Source organism: Dipodomys spectabilis, unplaced genomic scaffold (assembly GCF_019054845.1).
Source record: "Dipodomys spectabilis isolate Male_0828 unplaced genomic scaffold, ASM1905484v1 ptg000001l, whole genome shotgun sequence".
NCBI classification, from domain to species: Eukaryota; Metazoa; Chordata; class Mammalia; order Rodentia; family Heteromyidae; genus Dipodomys; species Dipodomys spectabilis.
Window position 1 is genome coordinate 11,874,790 of NW_024870678.1, and position 13,031 is coordinate 11,887,820.

Below are 13,031 nucleotides of genomic sequence, written 5' to 3' on the forward strand. Positions count from 1 at the left end.
GACCCTGATGGATTCTCAGGAAGACCTGTAGGAGGCTGTAAATGACCGTCCCTCCTTCCTCAAAGCAAACCTTCCTAGTCAGGGCCTGGCAATCAGAGAAGGTGCTGTCTGTAAAGTCAATATTTATCGTCAGGAATGATAGGGTAAGTATTCACATTTCTGAGATGATGAGAAAACACATTTTTTAAAAGTTCATCGCACAACTGTAGAATGTTCCTCTGGAGACAAGCTTCCTAAGAAAGATTATGTTGAATATTTTTAAAACATATACACATATATGTATATATATATATATATATACATACATATCTCCAAATATAGTCTTTTTGAAATTTTCATTGGTATTATGCAGATATATAGGTGGATGTGGGAATACTAGTACCTTAATAACAGTGAATTCTTCAAAATATTATCTTTCTATTTATGTAGGTCTTTAAGTTCTATCAAGATTGTTTCATAGGGCTGGGGATGTGGCTTTGTGGTAGAGTGCTTGCTTTGCATGCTTGATTGATTTGATTCCTCAGTTTGATTCCTCAATACCACAAAAACAGTAAAAAGTGGAAGTGGTAGAGTGTAAGCCTTGAGCAAATGAAGCTCAGGGGCAATGCCTAGGCCAGGCCCTGAGGTCAAGCCCCAGGACTAACAACACACACACACACACACACACAAACAGAGTTTTATAGCATTTAGGGTATTGATTTTTTTTTTTGCCTCCTTTTATTGGATTTGTGAGTGTATTTTTTGAATGATGCTATAAACAACCTTTTTTTTTTATTTTCTTTTCCTTTTTTACTGCCAAAAAGAAAGATAATTTTATGTTAAAAATGAAGAGAATATTTTCTTATAGTAAAAATCCTGTTTCTCAGGAATGGCTTCCAAATTGTATGAAATAATTTATAGTAAAGACCAAATAATAGATTAATTTGAAGTAAAGACAGCATAAATACAAGTCTAAAACAGTGGGTTGCTGATCCTGTCAGACTTAGTAGATTACAATTTATAACATTGTATCACATTGTTTTTCTCCTTCCTTAACAGAAAGAGAAACATACCCTTGGGAGTACAGATAACCCAAAATAAGAGTAAGATTGTGCCTCAAAAGTACATTTGAAAGATGACCTACTAGTTATTTCCCTATATTTATATTTTTTATATTTATATATTTCCCTATACTTAGGGAAAATATTACTAGGAAATGTTTGCCATTCTTTTTTTTTCTGATATTAGTATGAGTGAGACCAAGTCATTTTAAGTCCAGATGAGTTTGCTTTGGTTTTAGAGAACAATGCCCTCAATTCAGTAAAATTATTGGGGAGTGGTCCAGCCTCAGACTTTTTTGCAGGGGTGACCTGGAGTCGGCAAACAAGCTGCCCATTCTAAAAACAGGCCACAGGACGCAGCCATTCTAAACTCTAATGCAGAGTCCAGGAGACAGAGTCAGGGAAGCTTACAATGCCTTTCCCCAGAACTCTAGCCAGGAGCTAGGGGTGGGGGAGATGTTAAGGAGGGGGAAGGGTTTTGAGTCTCACTTAATTCCACCTCCACATAAGTTGACCAGTAGGGTCTGCATTTGATTTCCTTTTTTAAAGCTTGACATCTCACTGCAGATTGAAATGTTAGGGTGCTGAGCCAGACTAGCCAGGCTGAGATATATAAATTCTCAGTTCCCAATAGATTTTGTACAGGCCCACACTTCCTAGTCAAAACATTACACAGAGGATGTCTGTAATAGAAGACACATAGTCTATCCTATTGAGGTCCTTTTTGTTAACCAGAAAGAGTCAAAAAGGCAAACAAGTCAAGAAATAGGAGGCTGGCTTGGGTAGCGATCTACCCCCCCACACACGTGTGTCTTTGAAGGCACTTCAGGCCTTTGATATTTGTCCAGCCTGTCACCCACCTCAACCTTCACACCCCCTGCTCCGGGAATAATTTCCTCCTGGCTATTCTCCTCCATTTTTAATGTATTAAATGTAAGAAAACAAACTCGTCTAAAATACATAGTTTTGTCTTGGTCTTTTGGCCAGACTAAAACTAGCAGGTTTGAATCGGTAGGGCTGTCCATGTTTCTAATGCTACGTATCTATACATATATATGCGTATATGTAAACATCTATGTATATGTGTATCTATTTCTCCCCAGCAAATTGAAACTGCTTTATGGTGACCTGGTTGCTCAGCTCTGGCCTCCTCTCCCGCCCCTGGCTCCCCGGCCTCCTCCCCGCCTCGCCTTCTTCCCTCCCCTTTCTCCTAGCCCCTCCTTCCACTTGAGTCAGTGGCTTGAAACTTTTAAAAGCTCAGTGCTCCAAGTTAGAAAAAAACTTTTTTTTTTTTTTTTACGAGGTATCAGCACTTTTCTTTCATTAGGGGGAAGGCGTGAGGAAAGCACCAAACGGCAGCAGACTTTTAAACTTTAAATAGACAGGTCCGAGTGTCTGAACTTGCGTTTCCTCTGGTATCTCATCCACCCAGGAGTTCCACGGCTTGGCGCGCCCGCTTCACTCCTTTTAAGTGAGAGAGTAAGTGTTTTAAACCCTCCTTTACCTACTCGTTTCTTTTTCTTCAAGTCCCAATTTTCTCTCCTTGGCTTTAACACATGTAACTCCACGTTAACTTGGGCTTTTGAGTGTACAGGCAGCAAACTTGGGGGGCTCTGGGGGTTCCAGGGGAAGACTGGAATTTCCATTTTGATTTCTTTTTAAGTGTTTTTGGTGGTGATGCAACAGGTAAAAGGTTCTAACCTTGCCGATTCTCAGAAGAGACTCCGCTGTGGGGTTTGGGTTCTCGGTCTGGGAGCGTGGTTGTGCTTACCTCCTGGGGAGCAGGAATGAGGGTCGGTGGTCCTCACGGTTGGGGTGGGCCGGGGATGTGGGGTGCGAGGGAGGAATGTGGGGACCTGGCTTGGAGGTCTGATTGACTTTACAGAAAAAGCAAAGAGAAAGACTTCCAAGTGCAAATCTGCCTAGCGTGCTTTCCTCTCGTGTTGGACCCTCGGTGCTTTCTCTCGCGGAAAACTTGATGGATGTCCGCAGCCTTGAAAAGCAAACTTCTTTTGTAAGCGAGCGCTTTGTTACAGCGTGCGGCTCGCTGACGTCCACGTGGTCCCCTTCTCCGCCCGTCTCCCTCCCCGGGCGCGCGGAGGGGGCTCCGGGCTCCGAGCCTCAGCTGTCCGGCTTGGGACTCCACGTTGGCCAGCCTGGGGGCCGAGGGAGCCGAGGAGGGTGGTGGGCGGTTACTTGGGGGTGCTGGGGAAGGGGGTGGGGGGGAAGAGCAGGCGTTTAGGATGCGTCCCCCCAAACCATCTCCTAAAAGGCCAGCTCCTAGAAAGGAGAGGGAAAAGAAATGTACGCCTAGCTTAAGCCGCGACCATCTCCCAACCCCCACCCCCCCATCCAACTGGCCGGGCCGTCCGAACCTGTAGCACCCTGCGCCGGGCTCGGCGCGCCCGGGGGCAGGACGGCTCGTTCGAGGATTTTTCCACTAGTCTGTGCTGTTTAAGAAGGGTTCGCTTTTGTTAGGGGATCTTGGTTGCGTTTTGGTCTGTTTGGGGGGGGGGGTGGCCACTGATGGTGTGAACCACCCGCGCAGCCGTGCACGACCAGGGTCCCGTAGAAATCGGGTCTCTCTCCGCGGACTGGATTGCTTGCTGTGACCCCCCCCCCCTTCCCCCCGGAGTCGGAAGGCTCGGCACCCCGAGAACTCTAGCAGGAGAATTAAAATGAGAGCTCGACGGGGCGCCTCCTGCCATCTTAGCCACCTCCTCCCGGGCCCCGGGCGGCCCCAGCCTCGGGGCTGCAGCTGCCTACCTCCCTTCCCTCCCCCCCCCCCACTCCAAATCCGCCCCGGTCCCCGACTGGCCTCCGCAGGGAAGCCGGCAGGGGCGAGGCCAAACGGTGGGACCTACTGTGATGGATGTAACTAAAGCTGCCAATCTCCCCCACCCCCCGGCCCGGTCCCTCTCCCCTCTCCCCTCCCCTTGGTGCTTTCTCTGCTCATTTTCTTCCCGATCGCCCCGCGGGACCCCGGGGAAGGGAGTCTGAACACCTTGGAGTTGTGGTGCTTGCTGCTAGATTGCACTTGTAACGTTTCTGGAAGTTCTTAAAACTAGGCGGGGGTGGAGGAGGAAGGAAGACCCTGAAACGTGTCCTGGAGCGAATCCGTGCACGACTGGAAAACTCAGACCCGGAGTTCCTGGCTGCGACTCGGCACCCTGGGTCCTGGGATCCACCGCACGCAGGCCGGGCTGCGGGTGGATCAGGTTCTGCGACGATCTCTCCTTGACTCGTGTCAGACTCAGTTTCCCTCTCCCAGAAGGGCTTCCCTTTACCACCACCACCCCCACAGTTGTACAAAAAGTGGGGTCAGAAGAGAACTAAGGTGCAGGGAGGGGGAACCCTTGGCTTTATTCAGAGATGGGAGTTAATTTCCTTTGCGCCCAAACCAAGTTAGTAATACCGAGAAAGACGCTGAATCTCTCCCGCTGAAACAGTTTTAAAACTGTCAGAATTTCCCGGGAAGAAGCTCGATTTTTATTGTTTATTTATTTATTTACTTTTATGCAAGAACTGCTGAAAATAAAAGCCTATAAAGTCTTGCAAAGGGAGATCTCATGAGAGGTATACACTCCCAAGGATGAAGCGTGCCAATTCCATGAAAAATACCCATTGGGATAGATTAATTAGTGCTTTGGGGCAGGTCAAATTGAATTTAAAAAACATTATACCAGTCACCACAGGCACATTCTGTCCTGGTGTTGTGTTGAATTCTGCATTGTTGGAATGTGGTTCCCGGATGGTAAAATGTTTTGTGCTTCACAATCGCATACAGGGGCCACCTGTCCTTTGTCTACCATTGTCTAAACAGATTTCAAATGTCCCAAAATTTTAGGTTTATCACCACAGAGTTTCACCCTCTTTCCATTGTGACTCTCCCTCAGGAAATACACCCTGTAGCAAGTATCTAGACATCCATGGTCACGTTGCTGCTTGGGTGTTTGCACTTCCTACCTTGACAAAGAAAGACGAGAGCTCCTGATAGTCTATTTTGTGGGTTACCACAGTGTAGCTTAGCTTGGTGAGAACCTGAGAAACTATATGCCTGAGGGAAGAGAATGATAAAGGAAAGTCACTAGTGATTAAAACCTGTTATTTTGACTTCCCTTCAAGAGTCTCTTTGAATTGCCTGAGTTGGAAGCGAACGCAGTTGAGCTCTGGAAAGGGGAAAGGATATCAACAACCTTCAATAAGGATAGTACAGGTTAAGAAAAACAACCCAGTCAGGTCTGGTGGTATACTCCTCTAAACCTAGCCAGAAAGAAGCTGGAATTGGAAGAATGTCATATAGGTCAAGGCCGCCCTGGCTATATAAGAAGTTAGCCTCAATTGCTTAAACTATCCACTTTACTTGACTGTCTATTAAATTCACCATCTAGCTGGGTTTATATCAAGCATTCTTTGCTTGGTTTAAATGTGTTTTTAAGTCATTTCACTTGCTGTTTTGGTAAAGAAGAGATATGTTAAATAAATGGGGTAGGTTCCCCCTCCCCCACAAATTTATTTGTACCCATTGTGAGGCTTGAGCTCTGTGCCTGGGTGCTGTCCCTTAGCTTTTTCACTCAAGGCTGGTGATCTACCCCCTTGAATCACAGCTCTTCTTCTGGCCATTTGGTGGTAAATTAAAGAGATAAGAGTCTCATGGACTTTCTTGCCTAAACTGGCTTTAAACTTTGATCCTCGGATAGATCTCAGTGTCCTGAGTAGCTAGTGTTAACAGTTGTGAGCTACTGACTCCTGACTTCCAGAGATCTTAGCTGAACTTTGTTGCACTCAACATACAAGAGTTCTCTTAATCAGAGCGCATTAAGGAGAATACTGTTAAACAATTCACTTTGGGTTTGAGCATCATACTGGGTGTGTTTGTTTATAGGATTACAAATGACTGTACTATGCAAATGGAAGCTAGAAGTTAAGGGAGCTTTTGAAGTTAACCCCAGTCACTGCTGAAAAATGTTCTAGTCTGCAGCTTCTGACTTAAGTGTTTTTCCTGTGGCACCCCTAAGTTTACTCTAACAAACTTTGGTTGGTGGAGGAATTGAGTTGTCTTTCGGTCACCACCTTTTGGAGTAGCATCCTTCACTATACCTCTCTTCTTGGCCTGTGGAAACTAATGGTGTACACATATGATGACTGAGGAGATCCAGGAAAAGGAAAGCTTTCTTGTGTCCTAGTTTTGTGTTTTGATCTTACTTCCCAATTCTTATCCCCTAAAGAGAGAGAGAGAGAGAGAGAGAGAGAGAGAGAGAGAGAGAGAGAGAGAGAGAGAGAGAGAGAGGGAAAAAAAAACAACAACAGCAATTCATCAAAAACCTTCAGGAATGTAAAGGTGTGTCAGCTCTTCACCACGGAATCTGAGACTAATCAGGCAGGACTTTAAACAGAGTAGATGTTTACGCAGAATAGATTTGATAGACCACAGACCTAGGCTGAGCTTCAGCTCTCTGGGCAGAAAGAAGCAAAGGTTGGGTGTTATCTAATGAAGAGGGAATGTTTTGGGTGTTTTTTTCCCTCCAGGTTTCAAATCGCTACCTGCTGTATGGGTATACATTGTGTGGAGATGTTCTATTAACTGGGGTTAACACCAGCTCTCCTTCTCCTCCTTCACCTTTGTCCCCCTTTTTTCCTTCTTTCCATTTTCTCATCTTGTTTGTCCTTGAAGGACACAGTTTTAAACTGTTTTTCTGCAGTCGTGTCCTTGGCTGCAATAAACGTGTTACAGTCAGAATGTGCAGGACAAGAAAAATTAGCAGCACCAGGACCGCATCTTAGAAATGACAAAAGCCTTTTCTTGAATGCGTTTTTTACTTCACTCAATCCTATTGCTTAGTCAGGAACGATGTCAAGTGTTGTTTCAACAATCAGTGCTCTCTTAGAGTAATTGTCATCTGAAAATGTTACAGTCTTAGTTGCAAATCCATTCAGCAAGTATTTACACAGCATTTCTTACTTGGTTTACGTCCTAGTGGACAGAACTAACTCCCTCACAGAGCTCACATTCTGACTGAAGAAAGCAAGATAGTAAGCAATAAGCCCTAGTGGACTGCAGATAAATCATAAGCTCTGAGAGTTGTTTTAAAAAGTAGGACAAGGGGAAATAAGAAGTGTCAGGACCGGTAAAAGGATGTTGCTGTTTTATACGTGGTGGTCAGGAAAGTTGGCTAAAGTAGTGAGGCCTGAAAGCCATGTGGGAGGAACAGAACTGATTCAAAACTAGGTTAGCAAGTTGGGTGCCCAGTGGACTGGGGCAGCAAAATAGTGATGACGGCTGAAATCAGGCAACAGCAAGGATGGTGGCAGCAATGGGTCGTAGTCTGATTTCCTTCCTTCCTTCCTTCCTTCCTTCCTTCCTTCCTTCCTTCCTTCCTTCCTTCCTAGTCTGATTTCCTTCCTTCCTTCCTTCCTTTTTTCCTTCTTTTCCCTCTCACTCTTTTTCTCTCTTTCTCTTCTGCCCATTCTGGGGTATGGATTCAGAGCCTGGGCACTAGACGATTGATCAAGGCTAGCTAGAGCTCAGACCCTTGAGCCTCAGCTCTACTTCCAGCCTTTTGCTAGTTAGTTAGGCAAAAGAGTCCCACAGACTTTCTTGCCCAGACTGGCTTTGAACTTTGTTCCTCAGATCTCAGCCTCCTGAGTAGTAGGATTATAGGCATGAGCCACTGATGCTGGCATTTTAGAAAGCATAGTTTTATTCTTTCAGATATGAATGACTTTAAGTCTTCACTAATTTCAATCATAAAACATTGGGGAGCCATGACCCACTTTAATTTCTGACTTTTTTTGGGGGGGGGTCCGGTCATGGGGCCTGAACTCTGGGCCTGGGTGCTGTCCCTCAGCTCTTCAGCTCAAGGCTAGCGTGCTACCACTTGAGCCACAGCACCACTTCCGGCTTTTTTCTTTTTGCTTATGTGGTGCTGAAGAATCAAACCCAGGGCCTCAGGCATGCAAGGCAAGAGCTCTACCACTGAGCCACCTTCCCAGCCCCTTCCGACAATAATTTTGCTTGCTTTCATTTCCATTATAAAAAGATGGGGGAACCGAATCTCTCTTTAGTTTCCAAAAATAATTTTACCTTCATTTAACCTTCGTTTCTCCATCTTTTTCCTAAAGAGATTTCTTCTGATTTGGAGCTTTACTCCAGAGATCTTATAGTAGCAGAGAAGAGGGTCCCTGCGCCCTGTGCCCTGTGCCCTGTGCCCTGTGCCCAGAGTAGTTGCTCTTGCTCAGCTTTGTGGACTTTTCACATGCTCTGCTCTGGCCTTTTCTGCTCTCTTGACATTTCCTGGACTCCTAAGCCTTTGGAACAGGAAAACACCAAAAGTGCTGAGGAATCAAGTGTTTGCCTGCTGACCTAAAACCTTACTTCAGAACCACCTGGGATTTTTCTTTAAACAAGTAACCAAAAATATTAAAACTCTTATTTCTCAGGCCCCACCTTGTAGAAATAGAGACTGAGGAGGGCCAGGAATGTGAGTTAGCAAATGCTAGGAACTGAGTGTGAGGTACCTAAAAAAACCCGGGAAGGACCAAGAGTGCTAAGCCAGGTCACACTGGGAGAACAAAGGAAAATGGTTTGACCTGGTATGCAGGAGTAACTGAAGGGCAACCCAGCCGCTGTTAAATCTGCTCTGCGTGAGAACTTTGCACATGGCCCCTTTGGGAATCTAGAAGTGAAGGATATGAATGCAATATGTACTCCATAAATCAAGGCCTGGGATTCTGTAAAACATGATTCCTTATCTTTATATGAAAGGCCATTGTTTCCCCTACTAAGATGGGCAGGGGAGCAAGGAATGAAAGTTTTAGACTGGATGTAAGGAGAGAAGAACCACTTGTTGGGACTTTTGGTGTCCGTGGCAAAGTGAACAAACAGCTATCAGTAAGAAGTTTTTGTTGCGTTTTCTTGAGCCACAAGATGAACCATCACATTTGACACTGTTATTTATCTATGACAGTAGTAATGACAGGTGTCTACATGCTGCAGGATGCAGGGTATCTGTCCAATTGGATAATTCCTGTTTTATCCAGATGAAAGGCTATAACTCATTAATGCAAATAACTACTGCGTGGGATTGCAATTAAATTGCCAGTGTGTTTTAAAAAATACTACTTAGAACTTCCCAGTGACCCAGTTTTTGCACACTGGCACTATTGAATGGGAAACTCTTGGAATCATGAAAGTCCGATTTCATTTTCAAGAATGGGACGCATTTAGTATTGAACCTCCACAAGCATCTTCACAATCATCTTTTACTTTAAGAAACAAGAAAGCCCTTACTAAATGACAGCTTCTGTTGGGTCTGATCATACGTTTAATTTGTCTTGAGATCTACTATTGCATGAATGTGATGAGATGTATGCAAACAGCTTATTATTGGATGCCTTACAAACAGAATGAGGGCTGATTTACACATCATCATATATAAAGTGTTGATATCACTCAAACTGTTTGATGTTGACTATTCATCTTCATCCCCAGACTAGTTTTTCCTGAATTATAGGAATACACACACACCACATACACACACACTCACACACAGGTTCATTATGTAGATGGAACTTCGGCAACCCATCTCCTGCATTGTCCTCCCAGTGTTGGAATTACAGGCATGTACCACTATCCCAAGATTTGCTTCAAAAATAATTGGTCTTTAAGCTTTCTCTCTCTCTCCCTCTCTCTCTCTCTTTCTCTCTCCCTCTCTCTCCCTCCCTTTCTCCCTCTCCAACATTTAAAAGGATGAATGGCCATTAGGGAATAAATTAAACTCACTTAATAACTTTTTTGAGATCACTGTCAATCTTACAGACCTCTTTTCTCATCCTCAATGATGGAGTCCTAGACATGTAGTGTTTTAAGAAGTTAACTGGGATACATAGGCCAAGGGCTCAAAGCCCAGTAAGGGAACTGAAATATTTAGTGCTTATTTAAGAGGAGGGTTCTATACAGAGAACATGGTATTCAATGGCATACTTGAGTACAAGCTGTTGAAATATAAATATTAGTGCTTAAGACAAAAGAGGCCAGGAATGATTTTTTTTTTTTTTAATCAAGGCAACTGTAATCCCAGAATTTGAGAGATTAAGGCAGGACTGAGAATTTGTCCATTTGGGCTACTTTCAGAATTCATGGCTAGACTGGGCTACATAGGAAGATTCTGTCTCAAATAAAAGGAAATGATACAGGAGGGAGATAACAAAAAACAAAAGTAGAAATAATGTAATGTAGAGTATGTACAAAATATACCTGGTGTACCATGGTAGCAACATTTCAGAGTAAAATTAGGAATGAAATGATAATCATCATTTGTGAGGTAAGGCTGTGCGTAATCTGTTCCTGCATAGTTATGCCTCTGTCTTGATTGAGACCTCTGCGTTGTGAATACCACAACCAGGGTTTTGCTTAGGCATGCCTCCGACACACTCAGCAGTCTTCAAGCTAAGATTGCTTTTCACCCTTTAGATAGGTGGTGTTGGCTTGGAGGGGGATGGGGTTCCAGGGGGAGGGGAGGAAGGAAGGAAGGAAGGAGAAAATGCATGAGACCTAGGAATTGAAAATAAGGCAGCAGAATTCCATGATAGTCATAGTTTGACTTGTCAGCCAAGAGAAACTGCTGACTTGCGATCTGTGCTCAATAAGTTGGCTTTCTGTGTTTTCTCAGGAGGTGCCCAGGCAACATGGGTGACTGGAGCGCCCTAGGGAAACTTCTGGACAAGGTCCAAGCCTACTCCACGGCTGGAGGGAAGGTGTGGCTGTCTGTCCTCTTCATTTTCCGAATTCTGCTTCTGGGGACAGCAGTTGAGTCAGCTTGGGGCGACGAGCAATCTGCCTTTCGATGCAACACGCAACAGCCTGGCTGTGAGAACGTGTGCTACGACAAGTCTTTCCCCATCTCTCATGTGCGCTTCTGGGTCCTGCAGATCATATTCGTGTCTGTACCGACCCTGCTGTATCTAGCTCACGTGTTCTATGTGATGCGAAAGGAAGAGAAACTGAACAAGAAAGAAGAGGAGCTCAAAGTGGCCCAAACGGATGGCATGAACGTGGAGATGCACTTGAAGCAGATTGAAATCAAGAAGTTCAAGTACGGCATTGAAGAGCACGGCAAAGTGAAGATGCGCGGGGGCCTGCTGCGCACCTACATCATCAGCATCCTCTTCAAGTCCGTCTTCGAGGTGGCCTTCCTGCTCATCCAGTGGTACATCTACGGCTTCAGCTTGAGTGCCGTCTACACTTGCAAGAGAGACCCCTGCCCACACCAGGTGGACTGCTTCCTCTCGCGCCCCACGGAGAAAACCATCTTCATCATCTTCATGTTGGTGGTGTCCCTGGTGTCCCTTGCCCTGAACATCATCGAGCTCTTCTACGTGTTCTTCAAGGGGGTCAAGGATCGGGTGAAGGGAAGGAACGACCCCTACCACCCTAACGCCGGCAGGCTGAGTCCCTCCAAGGACTGTGGATCTCCAAAATACGCTTATTTTAATGGCTGCTCCTCCCCAACCGCCCCTCTGTCTCCTATGTCTCCTCCCGGCTACAAGCTGATTTCTGGTGACAGAAACAATTCCTCTTGCCGCAATTACAACAAACAAGCCAGCGAGCAAAACTGGGCCAATTACAGCGCAGAACAAAACCGGATGGGACAGGCAGGAAGCACCATCTCTAACTCCCACGCTCAGCCCTTCGATTTCCCCGACGATAACCAGAATTCTAAAAAAGTTACGGCTGCCCTGGAACTGCAGCCCCTGGCCATTGTAGACCAGCGACCTTCCAGCCGACCCAGCAGTCGTACCAGCAGCAGACCCCGGCCTGATGACCTGGAGATCTAGTTGCAGGCTGGAGAGCATCAAGGTTCCACTCAAATTTGTGGAAGGGATTAAAAAGGTGCTGTTAGTGTGTGCACCTTAGGTGTTCATTTTTGTTCTAATGGAGGTGGTACTCAAAGCCTTAGAAGTAAGGCTCGGAAACAAACAAACACACACACACACACAAAACACAAAGACATAGAATACACTAGGGTGGGTGGGATATCTAGTAGAGGTGAGTGGAAACGGAAGGGGGGATGAAGGAGATACCTGCTGGTTGGTATTTAATGTAGTGGATTCAAAGACGTTCCAATGCTAAGAGCCATATTCGTGAGGGCTTTATCTTCCCCTACTTCCCCCAACACACACCCTTAAGAGTGGCTCTGTGTATGTGAATGTGTGGATGATGTGTTATGGCTATGGATCTTTTAAAATGTTTGCTTTACCAAGAAACTGAAAGAACTTTGTTCAAGAATAATAAATACTTCCTGAAACATCCCATTTTTCAACTAGAAAGACATGGTTGTCCTTATGTCCCTGCTCAAAACATTCCATTGTTAAAATTTGCACATTGAAGGCCTGACCCTAGAGGTGTCAAAGGACTTAACGCTACTATATATATACACATTATGTATTTTAATTCTTGGTATCAATGAAAACTTCAGACAAGGCCCACAGAAAAAGGTTATCCATACATGTGCATCTCAGCCGGTTCTGTGTCCATTCTTTAATTGATCCACCTCATCATGTTACCCTCACCTTCCCATCGTTCCTCAACCAGGACTCACATTCATCGAGTGCTTTCTGTGTACATTTTTTTTTTATAATAGCTGGGATGTCATCTACCATTATTTGCATTAGTGTCAGGGAAACAAGCCATGCTTCATAGTTCAATCACTTGCATGTGTCTGTATGAGAAAGAGTGTGTTTCTATTTGTCAAGGTATTGGTACAAGCAAATGCAATATAAACTCACAAACACAAATTTGAAAGTAATGCACACACAATGTTCAAAGTCAAGCCTTTCTCATGGATTTTGTGGTGTGGGCCAATATGGTGTTTACATTATATAATTCCTGCTGTGCAAGTAGAGCACATTTTTTTTTCCTTAAAATGATTTCTTCCATGTATCCTATTGTGGGTACTGAGTTTGTTCATTATGATTTTTTCCTTTTTTTTT

At 44.7% G+C, this 13,031-nt stretch overlaps 1 protein-coding gene across 1 annotated transcript; it reads left to right on the forward strand.

Annotated features, from left to right (window-relative positions):
• Window positions 1-2,339: 2,339 nt before the first annotated feature.
• Gja1 (gap junction protein alpha 1) lies at window positions 2,340-12,365 on the forward strand. The gene is made up of 2 exons (XM_042700229.1): window positions 2,340-2,519; window positions 10,712-12,365. The coding sequence occupies exon 2, from the start codon at window positions 10,728-10,730 to the stop codon at window positions 11,874-11,876; it is 1,149 nt and encodes a 382-aa protein (XP_042556163.1). The 5' UTR covers window positions 2,340-2,519; window positions 10,712-10,727; the 3' UTR covers window positions 11,877-12,365.
• Window positions 12,366-13,031: the final 666 nt, after the last annotated feature.

Bases quoted from the DNA above. Each gene is read 5' to 3' on its own strand.
- Gja1 (XM_042700229.1), top strand. From the start codon at position 10,728: ATGGGTGACTGGAGCGCCCTAGGGAAACTTCTGGACAAGGTCCAAGCC.